General features: G+C 59.5%; 7 protein-coding genes across 7 annotated transcripts; 1 reads left to right on the top strand and 6 right to left on the bottom strand.

The window, feature by feature from the left end:
• Window positions 1-314: 314 nt before the first annotated feature.
• On the bottom strand, window positions 315-3084 carry SPRG_20492 (hypothetical protein; the record flags this gene model as incomplete). The annotated part of the gene is made up of 13 exons (XM_012347192.1): window positions 315-668; window positions 724-958; window positions 1008-1056; window positions 1111-1372; window positions 1416-1597; window positions 1651-1792; window positions 1837-1918; window positions 1964-2097; window positions 2145-2284; window positions 2331-2440; window positions 2492-2630; window positions 2682-2938; window positions 2966-3084. The coding sequence occupies 13 exons, from the start codon at window positions 3082-3084 to the stop codon at window positions 315-317; spliced, it is 2205 nt and encodes a 734-aa protein (XP_012202582.1).
• A 2892-nt stretch (window positions 3085-5976) lies between these two features.
• On the bottom strand, window positions 5977-7158 carry SPRG_20493 (hypothetical protein; the record flags this gene model as incomplete). The annotated part of the gene is made up of 1 exon (XM_012347193.1): window positions 5977-7158. One exon carries the CDS (start codon window positions 7156-7158, stop codon window positions 5977-5979), a length of 1182 nt encoding a protein of 393 aa, XP_012202583.1.
• A 322-nt stretch (window positions 7159-7480) lies between these two features.
• On the bottom strand, window positions 7481-9513 carry SPRG_20494 (hypothetical protein; the record flags this gene model as incomplete). Its single annotated transcript, XM_012347194.1, has 13 exons — window positions 7481-7564; window positions 7607-7717; window positions 7777-7863; window positions 7910-8023; window positions 8070-8171; window positions 8216-8308; window positions 8360-8434; window positions 8493-8604; window positions 8663-8751; window positions 8803-8901; window positions 8954-9052; window positions 9120-9218; window positions 9274-9513. The coding sequence occupies 13 exons, from the start codon at window positions 9511-9513 to the stop codon at window positions 7481-7483; spliced, it is 1404 nt and encodes a 467-aa protein (XP_012202584.1).
• Window positions 9514-10006: 493 nt separating this feature from the next.
• SPRG_07890 (V-type proton ATPase subunit B) lies at window positions 10007-11881 on the bottom strand. The gene is made up of 6 exons (XM_012347162.1): window positions 11755-11881; window positions 11653-11708; window positions 11551-11603; window positions 11144-11501; window positions 10435-11094; window positions 10007-10377 (listed from the first exon to the last, which is right to left on the bottom strand). The coding sequence occupies exons 1-6, from the start codon at window positions 11846-11848 to the stop codon at window positions 10072-10074; spliced, it is 1527 nt and encodes a 508-aa protein (XP_012202552.1). The 5' UTR covers window positions 11849-11881; the 3' UTR covers window positions 10007-10071.
• Window positions 11882-12680: 799 nt separating this feature from the next.
• On the bottom strand, window positions 12681-14172 carry SPRG_20495 (hypothetical protein; the record flags this gene model as incomplete). The annotated part of the gene is made up of 8 exons (XM_012347195.1): window positions 12681-12737; window positions 12801-12865; window positions 12920-13004; window positions 13051-13157; window positions 13199-13339; window positions 13384-13858; window positions 13902-14075; window positions 14122-14172. 8 exons carry the CDS (start codon window positions 14170-14172, stop codon window positions 12681-12683), a joined length of 1155 nt encoding a protein of 384 aa, XP_012202585.1.
• A 1665-nt stretch (window positions 14173-15837) lies between these two features.
• On the top strand, window positions 15838-18165 carry SPRG_22209 (hypothetical protein; the record flags this gene model as incomplete). The annotated part of the gene is made up of 1 exon (XM_012347246.1): window positions 15838-18165. The coding sequence occupies one exon, from the start codon at window positions 15838-15840 to the stop codon at window positions 18163-18165; it is 2328 nt and encodes a 775-aa protein (XP_012202636.1).
• Window positions 18166-19536: 1371 nt separating this feature from the next.
• On the bottom strand, window positions 19537-19902 carry SPRG_20496 (hypothetical protein; the record flags this gene model as incomplete). Its single annotated transcript, XM_012347196.1, has 1 exon — window positions 19537-19902. One exon carries the CDS (start codon window positions 19900-19902, stop codon window positions 19537-19539), a length of 366 nt encoding a protein of 121 aa, XP_012202586.1.
• Window positions 19903-20724: the final 822 nt, after the last annotated feature.

Genomic DNA, 20724 nt, shown 5'->3' on the forward strand with positions numbered 1-20724 from the left:
TGGCTGCGTCCGGCGACGTGCGTGCGTCAGTAGCCTCGTCAGAGAGTTGTACGAGAAGCGAGATGTCGCTTTAGATCCGCACGCTGTGCACCGAGTGCCGAGGTAGTCTTCGCCGCGGACCAAGTGGCAAAGTACCAGAGCTCGGCTTGGATGGTGGCCGCGTTGAGATGGTTACAGTGGTTCCAACACCGCCACGGATCCAACACGTACGTGTCGCACCCAGCACGACGGATAGATTCTCCTGCGACGTTGCACTTGGACGTCGACAGGGTGGACTCCTGAAATGGGATAAATAATAGATGCTCTCTTTTTGTTCAGGCGCTCGTCGCCTTGTGCACGAGCCGCTTCAGCTTGCGCAATAGGGCCCGGAAGAAGAAACGGGGCTGCACCGAGATGCGGCCCGGAGGGCTGTGTTGGTCCACGGACAAGTCGGACGCCATCATCGGGCCCGATAAAATCTTGGAGAGAGAGAAGCGGCGCGGCAGCACGGCGATCTGCTGCATGCTTGAGGCATGAAGGCGATTGGCCATCGACATCGAGTTGGCCATCGGCGGAACGCTGTCCTTCTCGGCCGACTCTGGTAGGATCACAGTCATCTTGGCCTCCTCTTCGGGCGCCGTGAGGGAGAACGCGATGGGTTTGTCGTACTTGGGGTCGACAAGAAAGATCTACGGTCGTCGTATCGATGAGCCTCCGACGGTCTCTCGATCAGCGCGGCCGTACGTGGTCATAAGGCACGGTGTCGTCGACTTCGGACGAAGCGTACAGGACGCGGACGGTGGCTTCGTCAATGTGCAGCACCACGGCTTGAAAGTACTTGAACGCGCCGCGGTAACGCGCCATGACGAGATCGCCGACCGCGCACGGCGGCTTGACGTTGGTCGTGAGGTTCGGGACACACACGGCATCGTGGATGCTTGCGCTGTTCTTGCAAGGGTACAAAATGTCCGTCATGTAGCTACAAAAAGCGTCCTTGTCACGACGACGTCCGTCGACTGTCACTGTACCCGTTGACACTGTTCCAGTTGTGCGTAATGCGCTTCGTTGGCGTCAAGACTAGTCGTCGTCCGTCGCCCGTTGCACCCACACCGGAAGAGGGTAGAAGGGTACCGTGGGTGTTGCAAATGTGCGTGATGACGTCAAAGGGCACCTTGTCAATGACCTCGCCATAGTCGAACGCCACCATGTACGTGACGGGCGTCGCATTCGCATGAACCGCTTGGACCTGCGCCGTGCAGTAGCGCTGGAACCGGTGGCTGAAGACGAGCACGTGCTGATTGGCCTTGAAATGACCCGCGTACGACCGCGGTGCGATGGGCGGTGGGATTGACGCGACCGTCAAGCAGCTCTGGTTGAGTCGGCTTCGTGGCATCTACTCGACACATTGCAACGAAGTTGGGGCTTTCCACGCCTACGTGGAGGACGATGACGCCGTCCAAAAAGCAAATGTCGCACGAGCTGGCGTGGACGCAGGTGATTTTGGCTTTCGCCACGGCTTTCGTCACCGGATGCAGCGCCATGACGATATCGTCGTTGATGTAGCCCACGGGGCCGCAGTTGGGCGGTCTTATTCGGCCCCGGTCCTTGCGCGTGTCGTCTGCGTCATCATCATGTGCATACTCGTCGAAGAAGACAAAGGAGTAGGGATACATTTCTCGAGAAGCTGCACCGAGACACTGCCGTCCATGTCGCCGTTCTCATAGTCGATGACAACGGTTCGGTTGCTGTTGATGCCCGAGATGACACCGGCCATGTAGATTTTGGTCATATTGTCCATATCGAGCACGTAAACCTAAGACGACTCGATCAGCGACATTGCCTCGGACGGTCGCAGACGAATTCGTGGATGCGAAAGATCACAGAGCCGTGTTTGATTTGAAGCGTCTTCTTCTGCAGTTGCGGCAACGGGACCGAGAGCCTAGACCACAGAACTACTACCCGAGCGTTTTCGACGATGGGATACCCTTGGATTGGAATCAGCTGCTGCGCGCGGACGCGGGCCATGGTTTCGCTGGTGCGGTCAATCTTGATGTCGTATTCGTACTCGGCCGAGCGTCGTCGGATCGTAGCATGCGTGAGCTGCCCCCGACGCACCATCTACCGCCAGTGTCCCAACGTTTTTCTTGCGTTGGAAAGAGTTGTACCACAAGCACGCGGGCGCCGGGGTAGTAGAGATCCACGAGACGACTGAGCGCTTCGTGCTGCCGCTTCAAGTCCGCTGCGGTTGTGAGCACCTGGATGGCGTCCAGCGGCACCTGCTGCCTTCCGCTGCGACCGTCGAGGCCTAGTTATATTTTGAAAATGAAAAAATCAGCCAGTAGAGCTTGTACTGAGGACATCCGCGAGGCCGTTGGGGAGCAAGGCGGCCACCTTGCCATAGTAGCACGGCTCGCCCAGCACCAAGACGGGCGTGCCCGACATGGACGCGTTGGACTGTCGCCTACAGCGAACCATGTTCGTACGTAGTACCAATACGACAACGCAAGCATACTCGGCGTTGACGGCATTGAGTTTGGTTTGGAGGCGGTGCAGCTGTGCATACAGAAGCTTGAGCTGGTGGGCACGCACGGCAGGCACGGAAATGTCCAAAAGAAACACATCTTGGATCGTCACGTCCGTCGTGTCGGCGTCTGTGCATCGCGCACAGTGTATTGTTGCATCGCATGCGATTTAAGTCGTACCGTCGGCCGGATTGTACATGTGGGACGGTGTCGTGACGAGCGTCGAGACGACGGCCACGTCGGACGCGAGCACGGTGCTTGCATCGACCATCGGTGGCGCGAGCCGCTGGATATGGTCCTTGAGCCCTTCGAGAAGCGTCGCGTTGAGGTCGAGGACCGTCGACGACGCTGATCGTGTGTCTTCGCCAACGGAGCTCGACTCGCTGCAGGCGGAAGCCCAGGACACCGCTGGGCGTTGCGGTAGTCCTCGTCCATTGCTACACGAAAAACATTTGGTTGAGCACCGAGTGTCCACGACGCGCACACCTTCGAGCGTCAGGCTAACGTCGTTCAAGTTGGGGCCTCCATGGTCGCGCATCACTTCAACATCACGGATGTTGCTCTCGGGCACTTTATTGTCCATGCTGGCGTCGTCGAAGACGATCATGTACAAGCCGGGCCCGACCGCTTTCTGAACCGTGCCCGGTGCAAAGTCACGCTTGCCCGCGGGCTTTGCAAACACGTGTTGGCCGGGCGCCCACGTGACGGCCTTCCCTCGGGGGCTGTTGACTGGACACGGAGTGGTGGTTTTTGGCGCCTTGGGCGTTGGTTCAAACTTGCGCACGCTTTTGGGCAGCGCCTAGTTTGTTCAATCAACTTCTGTAAACCGCATTGCAGTGGAGCGTTGACGCACAACGACTCGTTTGGGCTTGGCGGGCACTGGCGCTGCCACGTCACTCGGCATTACAGACGCGATACGTGGGCTCGGCGGCACATGGTGACTGTTGGGCGCCAACGCAGTCGCTAGCAACAACGGCGGCACGGTCGTCATCGCCATCAAATCGTTGATCACGGCCACTTGCGCTTGGCTCATCGCGTTCTCAATGGATTGGGTGTCGGTCACGAGCCGGGACTTGGGCACCCGCGGACAGCTCATTGCCATGTTGAGTGGGAGGGACCGTACCGATTCGGGCTTGTCATCGACGACCATGTGCGACGATAGAGCGTCCGATGGCTTGCTTAAGAGGACGATCGACCGGCGCGGGCGCAGACGCGGCGTTCGAGGGGAAGAAAAGGTGTCGCCACCCCGCGCCGACACAATGTGGGCGCCCGACCGACTCGAGACGCAGTCGCGAAGCTTGGGCGGCACCTTGACGTCTTCATCCGGGAGCACCTGTGGCAGCGACCGGCGAAACCGGTAGCCCACCAAGTCTAAGTGCGGTGGCACTGGCACTGGCAGATTGTCGTTCTGGCGACAGGGACCAAGGTGTTTGTCCGGTGGCGTCACTTGCTGGATTGGCATGGTGTGGCCATGTGCTTTCGCGTCGCGCTCGATGTTGCCTGTCCTCGACAACTTTGTTATTTTTGGCGCCCAACTGAGCCAAGGAAAACCGACAGCCATCCGTTGCTTGCTGGCGACGCCACATACAACACATGTCTCTTCATGTATGTCGTAGATTGATAAAGTATAGTACGCTAACGCGCTTCGTCTGCGAGCAAGTCGAGCAACACCGCGACGGCGCGCGCCTGGCCGTGCATACGAGCGACGTGCAGCGGCGACCCACCCCATAGAAACTACGCACCACATCAAGAAGCTACTCGAAATCGTTCAAGCTGCTTGTACCGAGATGTCCTTGCATGGGTCGACAAGCGGCGTGTGAAGGCGCGCGACATGCTCGATCAACTCGACGTGCCCGTGCATGGCCGCTATGTGCAACCAGGTCCAGCCGACCTATATCATGTCGCAAACCAGCTACGTTGCAGCGGAGGTGCGACCAACCTGTGGCACGGTAGCGTCCAAGGCGCTACCAATGGCAAGGAGCTCGTCCACCATATGAATATGGTTGCCCGCCACGGCTTCCAGGAGCGGTGTATACCCCCGCTGCCGCTCCCATAGCATCATCCTCATGCCGGTTCATCCATCGTAACATACGTGATTGACGGCAGCGAGCACACCGGGAAGGCGCGCCTCGAGGCGTGGCCAGAGCGACCGCAGCAGCTCTGGGCGGTTGTACTGCGCCAAAGGTGCACGAGCGTGTTGCCAGCCTACAGGAGTCTCTCTCCACCATCGCTCAATCGTCTCGGTGCGTAGTACCTCGTCGATGTGCTCCACCGCGGCGCCGGCGTCGACGAGACGTTGGACCACGGTGTCGTGACCGTGCACGGCAGCGGCCAAGCAGGGCGTCCAGCCATTTTCCTACGCAGACGACGACGACGACGACACATCAACACGAGCATGGAAGCGTCGGAGCGTACGTCGATCGCGTCGGCAGCGACGCCGTGTTGGAGAAGCAGAGCGACGACTGCGTCATGCCCGTTGGCGGCGGCCGAGCACAGTGCCATCGGTCCTTCCTAGGAACACGAATGATGACGATAATGGACGCTCAAAATGTGCACTCGTCCGGACCGTGGCAATGTCCACCACGTCGGCCGCAAGCCAAAATGCAGTTGCTTCGATATGGCCGTGAAACGCAGCTAGCTGCAGTAACCGAGCGTCCGACGGCACACACCGCGCATCGGAAGCCAGTCGTTTCAGCAGCGCCACGTCACCAAAACGGGTTGCCACGTGCAACGCCGTGAGCTCGTCCGACTAGACGTGGTCGCGATGCCGTGTTGAGAGCGTGCATCACTGGCCGTACCGATCGTGGCGCGCTGGCATCGGCACCGGCGGCCAAGAGCACGTCGACGACGTCCAGGTGTCGGCAGTACGCAGCAACGAGCAAGGCCGTCGATCCCTCCTACGCCACGGGCGTTGCCATGATATATGGTCGGATAGGGTAGCGTACCGAGTCGGTGGCGTCGACGCTCGCGCCGGCGCGCAGCAATGCACGACAGGTCTCCACGTCACCGCTACTTGCCGCTGCCATGAGCGGTGTGGTACCGACGGCATCGACGGCAGCGTCGACGCCATCAGGACGCTTCTACACCCACACGAGAGAAAAGGTGGGGAGTGCGACGGCGTGACGAGGCTTACATGAGATGGCTCGCATACGGCGCAGAGTCGACCGAGTGCCTTGGTTTCCCAGTACCGGCGCTCAAATAGCGCCGGATTCGACGAGCCCATGTCCTGCTTTGTCGTTGATCCATGAGCTCGGTACCCGGCACAGAGCAATGCGAGAGGGATCACCGCGGTCGCCCAACGACTGCATCGACGTGTGCTCCAACGCATGCTCACGACTCGATCTCAACGTGAAACGGTCGAGTTGTAGAGGTAATAGGTACTCGTGGGACAGGACGCAATGACGAACCGTAAAATGGACAATAAGACAATGTTGGGTTCGATTGCACACGAATTGTCCTCAAATAGCACTCATTCTCACAAGGCGACGGCCAGCGCCGCCGAGTGCCACCCGCCAAAGCCAATATCAAACACAAAGAGGTTCTCGAGACCCGTTGTCACCTGGGTCGGTGTCGGCACTTCGCGGTTGCCGTGGTCGCCGGTGCCGAGGGCGGCCGAGCCATTGCCCCATGTCCAGACGTGCCCCGTGCTTGTGAGCACGCCCGAGTGCCAGTCGCCATGCGTCACCTTGCACACGCCGAGACTCGCCAGCGTCGCCGGCGTCACGTCGTTGAGATCGGTGCTCGTGACGGCAAAACACTGGACCGAGTTGGTACGACCGTTGAAAATCGAAAGCGTCCGGAAGCACGCCGTAGCATGTGTCGCAACGACGGGGCGACCATCGTCGTCGTTGAGCCGCGCAAGGTCCATGGGGTTTTGGCGCCAGAGGTATACGTGACCGGCGTCGGTGACGACCGCGGTAAAGTCTTCCCCTGCGACGACTTGCACGGCGCGGGCATCGTCGAGCGGCAGCTGCACCATGGCTTTCGAGGCCATGGCGTCGAGGTCGTCAAGGTGGCTCGTCTTGACAGCGCCGTTCGCAAAGAGCACGGCGACGTGGCTCCAGCCCGCAACGACGTCGACGACGGGCGCGTCCTTTGCCGAGTTGCATTGGACAGGCGAACCCAACTCGGTCCAGGCGTACGCGGCGCCGCTCTCGCCCCGCGCGCATCCGTGCGTGCGCCCGCTGCTCAGGCTCCGACACGGCTCGTGCAACGGGACCGGAAGCGGACCGTGCGATCCATATCCATTGAGCGAGCCCCAGAACCAGATGCGTCCGTCTTGTGTCAGCGCGTGCATGCCAAAGCCCGAGCACGTGATGCGAGCGACCTTGCCCAGGGCCGACGTGTCGATGGCGCGGGGACGATCGACGGTCGCGCGGCCGGCGCCGGGGCCCAAGCGACCGTTGCTACCAACGCCCCAGGTCAGCACGATGGGCGCGTGCATGCGCCGGTACAGCGTCGCCCAATGGGCCGTTGCCCGCGGGAACGCCTGCGGCGCAATGCGAAAGTCGCGGACGCAGAGCGCCTCCCAGAGCACCGGCGACGCGGCGACGGCGGTATGCAGGAGGCGCGCCGTGGCTGCTAGCTGCAGCAAGGACCGCACGTCCACGTACTCGGCGACGACCTCGAGCACGTCTGGGCCCAGGTCGAGCAGCATGTTGCTCGTCCTAGCGTGTGGGATTGTGGGCGTTGAAAACAGGCAGCCACTTGTAGCCAATCAGAATGCGTGTCGGAAGATCGCTGCCAGCGAGTCGTTCGTCGCTTGGGCCGAATCATGCACAGATTTGTCTGTGAATAATCCGATTAATGGAGAATATGACAATGTCAGACGCGCTGGCGTACTAGTATGAAGCATCGGCTCGCCACCAAGGACACGGGGACTTTCCATGTGGCTGGAAAAACGCAAAATGCGGGTCCAAAATCTAAAGTGCGAATCAAAAGCTCATTAACCCTCCAACGCCTGACTAAACAACCACTTGTTAGAATGTCCGCAGATCGGCAAAGCATTTGACGAGGTATCCATGGCGCTGCTCGATAGCCCACGTGTACAGTACGTCCACAATCTACATCATCGTCAGAGTCGGTGCGGCATGTGGCCGGTGGACCTCGCGGCGACGCGACAATGGCGCGTGCAGACAGAGCTCCACCACGGCGAGACTCGCACTGATAAAGGCATTGTCCAAGAGCACGGCGAGGATGGGGATCAAAGGCGTGTTCTAGGCTTCAACGATCACAAACCTAACCTCCGCACAGTAGAAAACGCGCTACTACATACCTCGAGCAGCGGAGCGACAGCATCCAAGAGACCCGTCAAGCTGTGGCGGGAGCACTCTAGTAGCCACGGCCAGAGCGTGTTGCAATACTAGACACCAAATACATTAGTAAAATCCGAGACGCAGGAATTGAACCGTGTCGTGGGCAATGCTCGTCCACGATAAAATGACGGCGCCGGTCGTCGCGAGGTGCTTGAAAAGCGCCACATGACGTCGCTGGGCCACGTACGCCAGCGGGGTACACCCCATCTAGCTTTCTTGGAAACACACGTGCGCTGCTCCCAGTCCAGTCTACCTTGTCGGGGGCGTTGAGGGGGGTGCCCATTTCCCGCAGCATCGTCGTCATGGCCACGTCGCCGCCGCAGAGTGCGGCCATGTGCAGCGCCGTGTGTCCAGCCTAATGTTGAAATACATCAGACACCCAGACACGGATTTGGCCACCTTGGTGCAAAGGCGCGCGTGGTTGGCAAGCACGAGCCGGGCGAGGACGACAGAGTGCAGTTCGATGGCCATACGCAGCGACCGAAGGCGCGTCTACGCATGAACCACTACGATCTTGTATATGATGCCGGCAGGTATCGATACCTCGATGGAAATGGTGTCGGTCGCCAACAGGACATGGACCATCGCAATGTCATGTCGCTGCAGCGCGAGCTCGAGCTACGCCAACGACGTAGCGTCAACATCTTGAAACAGGGACATGAGAGGCACGTCGTACGCTGGAGAAGCCGATGGACCCTTTGTTGTTGCGCAGGTTGGCATTGCCGCCGTGCTGCTGCAGCATCTTTCGCACCAGGAGGTGCTGGGACGACGCCACCGCCGCGTGCATGCTCGTATGTCCCCGCTACATAGGCATCCGCAACGTCCGATGCGACAAAACTCTCGTACGGCGTCTCGGAGGTTCCGCCGTCGAGCAGGAGACGGGCCAGGACGTCGTTGCCAGTGGCAATGGCCTGCAAAAGCAGTGGCGTGCCCGACTACTCGATCGTCGCGTCAGACCAATACGTCCCGAATGTCGTGCAGCGTACGCTGTCGAAGACGTTGGCGTTGGCGCCGTATTGCAGTAAGAGGGACACCACGCCGTGTTCTTGCTTGCGTGCAGCGATGTGCAGAGGTGTCTCCCACGCCTACCCACGTTGCGCATGAGTCTCGGCGGGTGCATTCGAGTCCAAAGCCTGCCTTGTCGAGCATGTTGGGGCAGCTGCCAAACTGCAAGAAGAGCTCGACGAGCGTCGCGTGGCCGGCCTTTGTCGCTCGGTGGAGCACCGTCTCGCCATTCTACGCACATACCCATGTCGTATATATCATAATGGCGCGTTCAGGTGGGGATCGAAGCGGGTCCTACCTGGAGCAGGTGCACGTTGGCGCTAAATTCCAAGAGCAGCTTTAGTGCTGCATAACGCCGGGGGTTGGCCGCGCCCATGTACAAGGGTGTCCACCCGTTCTAATGGTTGCATCATCATGGGCCTTAGCTCGCAGGTCGAGGACGAGGTGTATACGGTGTCCAGGACATTGGGGTCGGCGCCAGCCAGCAAGAGGAGCGCGATCGCATCGGTGTAGCCCTTGCGCATGGCAATATGCAGCGCCGGACTCGTTGTCGACGGCGCTTCGGTGGCCACGGGCGCGTGCACCAGCGATGACCGGTCGATGTCGGTCTTGTCGGTGGCTCGCAGCGACCGAACGCAAGTCATGTGGGCACCGGTGTCGGCCATGGCGGTAGAGCTGAGGAGCGCCTGCATGGCGCAGACGTCGCCGGCATGCACCGCAGCTTCCCATGCACAGCGTACGACCGACATGGCGCAAGCAAGAGTTGATCGCCGGCTTTTCTGCGTCGACATCGAAAGATTCGATTTTCGATGCTTTTCGCGTCTTCGTCACGTTTGATTGGTGCGAAATGTATCGTTTCGGCGTCGTTGATTGGTAGGAAGGCGCTCTTGACGCATGCGATTGGCTAAAAAGATTCCACCGCGATCACCCACCCAGGGTCATGTAGGACAAGGGTTGTTGAGATTTGTGGGGCTGTGTTTGTGATTCAGGTTGAGATTCGATTGCTGTCTCAAGAAACGTCCAGCAGCAGCACGAGAACACTTATATCTAGCCCACTGGTCGCAGCACCGTTGACGAGGACCATGGCCTTATGGAGACACGTCGAGTCTCTGGTCCGGGTCCTGAACCCTTCACGCGACGCAACCCACAAGCGTCCATCGGCACGCAAAGACTTTGAAGAAAACAGTTGCAAGTGTATATCAGATCGTTGGACGACAGTTGTGTGCATCATCATCGTGGAGCGAACGTGTTTACTCCTGGGCGTTCATCTCTTCGTGGCCCAAGCCTTCGCGGACCTGCGTCCGGCGGGCGTAGTACAGGTCGAGCTGCTTCTTGGGGATCTTCTTGAGGAGTTCCTTCGGGAACGCACGGAAGAGGGACCACGCGAGGTCGAGCGACTCGAAGATATCGCGCGACTGGTACGGGCCCTGGGCGATAAACTTGCCCTCAAACTTGTCGGTAAACTTGAGGTACAAGTGGTCTTCCATCGAGAGCGCTTCCTCGCCGACGACGGCCTTCATGGCCTGCACGTCCTTGCCCGTCGCATAACTGGCATACTACGCTCCGCACGTGAGTCGTCGATCTTCACACGCGACAGATAAAGTACTACGTACGAGCTGGTTGGAGACGGCCGAGTGGTCGTCGCGCGTCATGCCTTCGCCAATGGCAGACTTCATGAGACGCGAAAGCGACGGCAGCACGTTGATCGGCGGGAAGATCTGACGGTTGTGCAGCTGGCGATCGACGTAGATCTGGCCCTCCGTGATGTACCCCGTGAGATCCGGGATCGGGTGCGTAATGTCGTCGTTGGGCATCGTGAGAATCGGGAGCTGCGTGATCGAACCGTTGCGGCCCATGACACGACCGGCGCGCTCATAGATCGTCGAGAGATCCGTGTACATGTACCCGGGGTACCCACGGCGACCGGGCACTTCTTCGCGCGCAGCCGACACCTCACGCAGCGCGTCGGCGTACGACGACATGTCGGTGAGGATGACGAGCACGTGCAGATCGCGCTCGTACGCGAGGTACTCGGCGGTCGTCAAGGCGAGGCGGGGCGTAATGATACGCTCGATCGTCGGGTCGTTGGCCAAGTTCATGAAGAGCGCCGTGTTCTGCATGCAGCCGCTCTCCTCGAAATCGTTGCGGAAGAAGCGAGCGGCTTCCATGTTGACACCCATGGCACCGAACACGATGGCAAAGTTGTCCTGGTGCGAGTCCATGACGTCCTTGCGCTGGACCAAACCGGCCTGACGACAAATTTGGGCGGCAATCTAATGCAAACAAAGATGAGGAATCGGGACGGAGAAGGCCGATGCATACTTCGTTGTGCGGCAAACCAGCGGCCGAGAAGAGCGGGATCTTTTGGCCACGCGCGATCGAGTTCATGACATCGATGGCCGAGATACCCGTCTGGATCATCTCCTTGGGGTAGTCACGGCACGACGGGTTGATGGGCTGGCCCTCAATGTCGAGGTAGTCCTCGGCGACGACCGGCGGCGCGCCGTCAATGGCCTTGCCCGAGCCGTTAAAGGCGCGGCCGAGCATCTCCTCCGAGATGGCCATCTTGAGCACATCGCCGGTAAACTCGCAGTGCGTGTGACGGTTGTCAATGCCATCCGTGCCCTCAAAGACCTGCACGACAGCCTTGCTGCCCTGCACCTCGAGCACCTTGCCTTGGCTACACGTAGCGTGCGTGAGCTTCGTTGGCCATGGCGCGGGCGACCTACCGCACTTCGCCCGTCGACAAGGTCAGGTTGACGATTTCGGCAAACTTGGGCAGCTACGCAAGGAGGCTCAGCAAGGCCATGACCATTATCGAGGCCGCGTACCTTGACGTTCTCGAGAATCACGAGCGGGCCGTTCACGCCCGAGATGGTGCGGTAGTCTACGTGCTTGGTATGAGTCGACGCAGCGCGCGCAGGCGCACGCACCGATGCGGGGCTCGACGTAGTAATCGCGCACAACGGCCTTGGCATGCGTCTCGAACATCTGCAGGTCGACCGACTTTCCATGGTGGCTGCTCATCTTGACGCTCTTCCGGGCGGCAGTCAAAAACTACTTTTGAGGGCCCCACGACAAGGAAGTCAAGCATCATTTCTCACAGGTTTTTTCAGTATACAAACGACCATACAAACGAAGGCCCACCAGTGCAAGATCCGAGATAACCTCTGTCTTTGAATATTGTAATCCGGATAACACATCCGGGAAGGTGCGGCGCAGGGCAAGACATGCGATTCGCACAGATGAGTACACTCGGATATCCGGACACCGAACCCAACCTCTCTCGCCGACCACAGCTCGCCGACTAGCGTATAGTATAAAAGGGCCGAGGTGCATTGGCACACGTTGTATGAGCCCAACCGCTTTCGATACTCGATCTATCCAAGGTCCTCGAACCGGTGAGTAGAGGCCCCTTGCATTATCATCGTGCGGAGAGAGCTCGGGATGCCACGGATGTTTACAGTCCGACTGATGCGAACGACGTGACAAGCCCGCGCATTGATGTTGGCAAGACGGTGCGACTTGTGCAGCACGAGCATACTCTAGTTAAGGCTCTCCTTATGTGGCTAGAAGCGCCGGTGTGTGAAGCTGGCGCACAGGAGCGCTCGCCTATCATCCACGATAGTACTAATTGTGCGAATTCCTGGCACGCCGGACCCCTTTTTGTCGTAAACGATCCGCAAAGTGTTGTGCGTCGTGGACCTTGCACCTTTTTCGAGGAGGTGCCAAGGGACATGGCATCGCCAGCGTCTTTGCCAACGCGCCAACGCAGCGCAGTACGTCGCACTCGGAACAAGCGGCTTCAATTCCCGACGCGGCCATCTCTTTTTTAAACAATTCCATGGCGATCGATGTGTCAGCTGTCGCGGAGCGCACAGCGCCGGTCGTCGGCACTTCGCTGCTTATTGTAGCGCTACGCACACGACAGCGATGATCTCTCATCGTCGCTTGGTAGCAGACGCGTTGTCGTCTTTACCTGTAAATAACTTTTGATCTGCTTGACGTCCTTGGTCGGAATAAACGGGGCCATGTGCGCCGGATCTAGCCGTCGCATGATGAGCGTACTATGGCTCAACCTCGATCTCGACGACGCACCCGTGTAGCCGTGCACTTCGACGAGGTCTTGGAACGCTTGCATTTCCTTTTCATTCCAGCGCGAGTACGACCGAGCGCCCGTCTCCTACCATGAGCCGTCGCCTCGGTCGCCTTCGTGTCATCGAGCTTACTGGCGGCGCCGGCTTGTTGGCTCGCTTCCACTCGGGCGCCGTGTGGCCCAGCGTCGTCCGGCACTGGTAGACGCTTTGGTGCTCGGCTCTGCACTTTTCGCACATCCCTGCGCCTCATTCAGTCCACGCCCGTTCCGAAGAGAGGTACGTTTGAGAGGGCGGGGTGCCGCCTTGGCAGGGACAACGATAGCTGGCGGTGCGAGCATCGGTGCGCGCAGTGGTAGATATGCGTGCTCGGCTAGAAACACCGGCGGGTATAGCGGTGGCGGCGGGTACATGGACATCATTCCTACCAGCCGTACCCTGTTGCGCGATGATCCGATCGAGAATTACCTCCAAATGGCGGGTACATGGCCGGCGGTAGCACCGGCACGGTCTTCCACGACAGCGCCGTGTGCTTGTACACGGCGCGGCAATCGGTCACCGACTTGCCGAGGCGATGGCAGTCGAGGCATTCTTCCTTGGCGGCCACGATGCGGTTCTTGGAGACCGGCATCATTGGCATCGACGCTGGCAACGGTAGCGGTGACGGCCGCAGCATGGACGGCGCCTTCGGAAGCGCCACCACGTCTGGTACGAGCGGTGGTTTGGCAGCTTCCTGTTCGCGGATGCGCAGTTGGGACGAGACAAACTCCTTCTCGGTGCGGCGCCGCGCTCGAAAGTGCTCGGTGGCCTGGATCGTCGCCAAGAGCGCGCTGGGCTCGGACAATGGCGTCGTCTCGCTGCTTGGCGGCGACGGCTTGCGCTTCTTGAGCAGGACGACGTCGTTCGGCAGCGGTGACGGGCGGCCCGTGGCCGTGCCGTGGTCCTAGCACGCAATGAAGCATGCGAGGAGGCCTGCGTGAACGCACCACGTCGACAAAGACGCCGCAGAGCGAGTCGACAAAGTTGGCCATTTCAATCAGGTTCTTGTGCAAGATGCGCTGGTACGCGTGGGCGGTCTCGAGCGACCGGTACGCGTTCGGGTCGCTCCAGTTCTGGTGCTCGGCGATCGCTGCGATCATGTCTTCGTTCACTTGGAGCATCTAGCATGAGCCATGAGCCTTCTGCGGCTGCCACGTCAGCGGTGACCTGCGCAAAGACATCGCAGAGCGTCGACGGGTCCTCGTCGTCGTGGAGCATGGCGGCTGTCGCGACCTCCAATTGGTGTAGACGCGAGGACGAGATGCAATTTTAGCCAATCCATGATTTTCTGTCTTGCGGCGATTGGATTGGGCCACAGAAACATGCCTGCACTGGATTGGTTGAAAAGACCAGGTCCGAGGCTCCGGGGCGCATTGGGTTGGCAGGACACTAGGTACTGCCATGGGCTCGCCGGTGTCGAGAGCACCGTGCATGCGTGGCCCCTGAGACTCTCGTACAATGCGACTCAAGAACAAAGGCACAACAATGGCTATCATAATCGCCAGGTATGTATCAAGACGAGTATCAAGCATGTATCAACTGTGTCGAAGGTGGCGCAGCTCAAAGTACTGCGGAACGACGAGATTATACGTATCGGCAGTGCAGTGATTTCCCGACTCCAATATTCGACCAACTCTTCGGTAGGGAGTGACTAGCCAAGTTGTCGTTGAAGACACGGAGCGTGGCAACCATGCATGGTAGCCGACCGTGGGCTCGTGTACCGTGGTCACCAAGGAGCAATGGCTCTGACGCACGTCACCAAACCTTGGTGACCTCAGAACCATTGAGGGAGCACTGTGTACTTGCAGAATGTACATTTTCAAGCTCCTCGGTGTTAAAGCTCGACGTGATTACGTAGCGATGGCTCACTGTCAATCCAAATAAGTCGGCTACAACCGACGGACAACAAATCCCATCGCAGTCGCACACAGCCGAGGCCCTGTAAGCAACGCACCAACAGGTCGCCCATGGAAATCTCTCGGCCGGTAATCCAACGATCCAATGTCAAGCGTTTAGGCCAGCAAGGACGATTCTCTAATGAAACACTACCAATGCCCTTTACCGATATACTAGTATTTTTTTAATAGTCATCTTGTCCCCAAAGCCAAACGAAATGCTGCAAATCTCAGGTATCAGCAATAGCAACCATAGCCTGTCTCTGTTCCATGAACGCTTGCAATACCCGTTGCATCCCGTCGTGTTGGCAAGAACGAGGTTATACATGCACTGGTACGCGCATCCCGCGCACTCGGTGAGCCTTTCAGGCTTTGTTTGCATTGTCGCCGTCGTCGCGCCACCCGCTCGTTTCTTGAAGCAACGGTATCATGGTTCTTGAAGTGTACCGAGTCAGTACAACACGACCATACATATGTACGGTTGTAACATGATGAGGTTGTCGTCGTCGTCACGACGAACGAGCGTGCAAGGAGAGCTCTGTGCGATGCGCACGGCAGACACGGTAGCTGTAGCTGCTGCAGCCACGATCTAAACGATTTCTAGATCCTATTGGTCGTGTTTCCTCTTCTAAATACCGGTCCCGGGTAGCGTTTCAAGAGTAGCCACATGGGTGCACCATCGTCTGCGACACGCAAGACGTCTGTGATGAGCTGCATTGTCGTTGTCGTGGTTGTGAGCTCGACTGCGCCGGTCTTGAATGCAGCGTCCGAGCGCGCGCCTGCTGTGACGCCAGGTCCCCAATGTATGAGCTGGTGGTGAGACCGCAGCGTCGGAGCTGGATGTGCGCATCACTTGCACGCGTGCTGCTGCACATGCTAATTGCACGTGCTGTACATCCCGGGTGCGTGTCACGCCGTGTCATTGGCAGGATTGTAAGGTGGACCACGCTTGACAACCAAACGCGGTGCTCACTTTTCAATTTGCAGCATGCGCGGGTTCGTTGCGCTCTTGGGTGGTCTTGCCGTCGTCGCGGCCGCAGTGCTCGAGCCGTCGCCGCAGGACGTGCTCCTCGTGCACGACCCGACCTTTGACGAGGCAGCACCCGAGATCTTGCCTGCCGCTGGCACGGATGCTCCACCTCTTGGTGTCGTGCGCGACTTGCGTTTGATGGCCATCATGGAAGACGTGCCGCCCGGCTCCAACGATACGAATGCCACGACGCAACCGGTTCCGGTCCCGACAACGACTGTGCCGACGCCAACGACCACTGAGCCGACGCCGACAACGACCGTACCGACGCCAACGACAACCGAGCCGACGCCCAACGTGACCACCCCAACACCGCCGACGCCGGTTCCGACGACAGATGTGCCGACACCGGTGCCCAACGCGTCGACTCCGGCACCACCGACGCCCGTTCCGACGTCTGATGTACCCACGCCGGTGCCCAACGCGTCGACTCCGGCACCACCGACGCCCGTTCCGACGTCTGATGTGCCCACGCCGGTGCCCAACGCGTCGACTCCGGCACCACCGACGCCCGTTCCGACGTCTGATGTGCCCACGCCGGTGCCCAACGCGTCGACTCCGGAGCCACCGACATCAGTCCCGACGCCAACCCCGACATCCACGGGTACTCCGATCCCGACTGAGCTTCCTTTCGATATCCCGACATCTGCCGTTGCCACGGTCGACCCATCGTTTGGAAACTTCCTCAACCAGACGGATCCTCCGACCCCAGCGCCAAGTGGCGACTCGTTTCTCGGAGCGACGACTGCACCTGCCAACAGAACGATTGCCCCCGACGCCGAGCGCACGGTGCCCCCGAACGACCACAGCAACAACATCAACCGTGGCAAGTCGGACGTCAACGATGCTCCGCAGACGACGGTCGGCGCCGAGTCGACGGCCCACCAAACCATTCGCTATCTTTCGTCGGCTGTCGTCGCCGTGACGGTTGCGACGCTGGCGTTCTTCCAGTTTCTGGCCATCAACCCGTCGTACATTGCACCGGACGCAACGATGGAGCGGGCGTTCGCTCCCAACGCGTGGGAGCTGCCGACGTTTGTCGGGTTCCTCCAGGTCGTTGGTGCGCTCTCGCTTGTACGGAACGCCAACATCCCGCAGCTCTTTTACGTCAACTTTCTCGACTCGCTCTCGTGGATCAACTACTTGATTCGGGCCTCGGCGCCGTCGGGTACCTCCAGCACGGTCTCCTCGATCCAGCTCAGTCCGGCCGCGGTGGGCCATCGGCAGCTCGCCACGGTCAAGTCCGACTACGATGCCTCGGGCTACGTCAGCTTCTCGCTCCGGTCGCACGTCAATGAGAAAGACTGGTTCTTCCGTCTCTGGATCGCCGTCCTCGTCGTTGTTGCTATCGTCTTGGCGGCCGCCGTCATTGTCGGTGTCATTGGGCGGCTCAAGTCGGGGCGCCGCAACCCGTTCCACTCGGACTCGTCCAACTCGCACTCGAGCGCCCAATCGCTGCACTCGATCTCGCAGCGCCTCCTTGGTATCTGCGTCTCGCTGCTCGCGCTCGCGTATCTCCCGCTCGGGATGATTGCCATGTTTGAGATCCGGCAAGACGCGTCCCTCGGCGACGGCTTCCCGCACACGAACGCCGTGCTCTCGATGGTGACGCTCGCGCTTCTTGTCGGACTGCTCGTCGGCGGTGCGGTCCTTGTCTACAAGAAGACCGAGGCCGGTCTCTCCAAGTGGCAGGTGCGCGTCATCTGGGGTGTCCTCTACAGCCACTACGAGTACAGCCGGCGTCTCTTCTTTGTGGTGCCGATTCTCGTCCAGCTCCTCTCCGGTGTCCTAGTCGCCAACGTGACGGCTTCCGGCGCCGGCCCGCTCATCGCGCTCATCGTGCTCCACGCTCTGTACGTTGTGCTGCTCCTTGTGTTGCAACCGTTCAAGGACGCGCTGCAACTCTGGGCGACCATCGTCCTTGACGTGGTCTTGTGTGCGATTCTCGGTGTCGCCATTGGCATGACATCGACGCCGTTGTCGGTGGACACGCAGACGACGCTGTCGTACGTCATCGTCGTTCTTGTGTGCGTCTTTGTGCTTGCGATGCTGCTCCGGCAACTGGTCATGCTCTGGACGTTCGCGTCCGGGTGGGCCAAGCCGACCAACGACGACCAGTACACGGGCCTGTACACGGCCAACGAGCACGAGATGGACACCGACAACGGCAACTATACGATTTCGCTCCAAGGCTCGTCGTCGCACCACACGACGCCCGACCGGCGCACGGGCGACGACGACTACGACGTGCCCAACACGATCCGGCTCATCGACTCGCGCGCATAAACCTGTTGCTCGTAATCTCTCACGATATAATACCATTTCGTACAAAGTATCATTTGCGGCGATCACATGGACGTGGTCTACAGTGTTGTAGAGCTCTTATTGTTGAAGATTCATAGCTGTCGTCGGTCGCAGCGCACCGGTGCCTACGTCCGTCGATGGCGCGCCGACGGGTCGCTGCTACTGCGTGCCACGACTCGCCATTCCAGACGCTTCGCGTACACGGTGCCGTGCTCCGTCGGACCGATGCGCGTAAAAATCCTCTCCATGTCGGCGCCACGGGGACCGCACGTTGCCAATCCTAATTGAAACCGTCTGTCACGGCAGTTACATTCCCTACAGCTAGATGACTAGATTGCTAGTTGTTTGGTGCACCCCTTTCTCTTGCGGCGCCTCCATCGTGCGCCGGGGCACGGTCAAAGTACAGTCCATGATTACAGCTCCATATTACGAAAGCGCAGGCCATAGCAGAATGCGCGCCCGACGTCGTCGAGATAGCTTGCCGACTGCAAGGCGGGTGCGCGATGATTCGCGCATGAGGACGCGCACCGTCGTTTGGTGGGTGCTGCATGCGCGACAGCAAACACACAACAACTCTCGCCGTCGCAGCGTGAACACACTCCCGCCACGAAGCTTTCTACTACTACAGAGCTCTGAGTAGTATAGCTGGATCGACTAACTGGCTGGATCACCAACTTGGGTTCGTTTGGTCGTCTAGTACTATACTAGGCGTGGCGCGGTACCGAATCTGGATGGGTGAGTCTCATTGAATGTTGCAGAGACACCATGTCTTGACCGTTGCGTCCTCGCGTCAACGCACCCAGCACACCGCCGCTCACCTGCATTACCGTCCCACTGGCCTCGCATTCTCGTCGCCTCAAGCGAATCATTGCATCTTCTCGGCTTATATTCGTGGCGGTGTGCTGCTGCGTACTGGACGACCAAGAGCCATTTGAGACGTACGTGGCGCGGCGATGCCATGGATGGAACCACAAGGGCCTAATGTATCGACTATGGTTCACTGCGTGCCATCGCATCGTCCTTTCTGCATCGCGGCGACACTGTCGCGTCAACACGTCGCCCGCCTTTCCAGCGATCGCGACGCACCCGCCAATAGCGATGCGTGCTTCGTCCACGTGCAGACCACAGTGTCTGTCCTGTCAATGAAGCGACACGAGTGCCACCCACCGGACCCTCGTGCCATCTTCCTCCGAGAACGTTCTCGGCGGTTGAACATCGTGCTACAAATCCTTACAATACCTTTGCTCGTGCGACCAACGTGTGCCCCGAGTCGTGAGCGACCATCAACTAGAGATTAAATGAAACTAAACTTGTATGTGCATTAACTTAGGAAACAAAAACTCGGACCGCGCGTCAGTAAAACGTCGTGTCGGGCAGAGTCTTGGATGACAAAATGGCGTCAAAGAAGAAGTCCATTTCATCCGACGCAAGCGTGAGCGGGCCGTCGTCAAGGGCCGACGGCAGCATCGGCGACATGGCGGCGGGCGAGAAGACGGCGACGGCGTCGTCGTCGTCCGTCGATGCCCGGCGCTCGCGCTTCTTTCGGTCGAGTTTCATTTGGTTCCAGTTTGCTTTTTGCCGGTGGAAGGCGCAGAGCCGATGGAACTGGCCGTTGCGCTTGAGCGCGCTCGGGTGCGTACACTTGCCCGTGCGGTAGCCGCACTTTTGGTACGTCGGAGACATCGTCGTCGTCGTCGTCGAGAGAAGCAGCTCCAGCATCGTGCACAGGAAATGGCAAATTGCAAAGTGGAGGAGACGGACGAGACGGATGTTGCGTTGCGCCTACCTCAAGGGTTGTTCTTCCCAGCGTATGTCACGTCGCCGGCTGGGCGTGCTGTCAGGGGGCTCTCTTGACATGGGTGCGTGGTCACCTGCCTTCGCACTTCAAGTTCGTCTTGCAGCGGTCTTTTTCAATTGCCACACATCGTGTCGGTGCCCCGTGATCCACGGGTGTGTGCGACCGGATACTATGTCGTTCAAGCGTCCGTCGGCCGTGTCAGGTTCGAGCCCACGACGATTACGCGCGATTCTTCAGTACGGGACGCGCGCGGCGGGCGTATTGTCGCCCGCAGAGATGGCCGCGACCTTCGAGAAAACTGCTGGCCCACTGACGAGAAGAGGGTTTCGAATGCAGGGCGACATTAGGCAGGGAATCGAACCTGCGATGGTAGTGTGCGCCGGATGTTGCATTGTACTGACTACGGGAATTGGACGGCCGCGGTAGCACACTGAGACGCGGGCGCAAGCAGGTGGCGCGACCGAGTGCACGTGGACTTGTGAAGAGGCCCCAGGTTTCAACGCACGACGCGACCAGCCGACATGCCCATCATATCTCAAATCGTGTTTAACGTGTAGAGACCGTCGGCTGCCGCGTCCGAGTAATAGGACGTGGGTACTAGCGTCGCCGAAGCCACCGCGCCCGCGTTCTTCAATCCCAGGTGGCCCGGCAGGCATGACACCAACGTCCCACGGGTAGGCTCCAGGTGGCGTCGGTCCAGCGCCTCGGCAAGCGTATGCAATGCCGAGGCCGGGTCGCCCGTT

Source organism: Saprolegnia parasitica (assembly GCF_000151545.1).
Source record: "Saprolegnia parasitica CBS 223.65 unplaced genomic scaffold supercont2.34, whole genome shotgun sequence".
Lineage (NCBI taxonomy): Eukaryota > Oomycota > Saprolegniomycetes > Saprolegniales > Saprolegniaceae > Saprolegnia > Saprolegnia parasitica.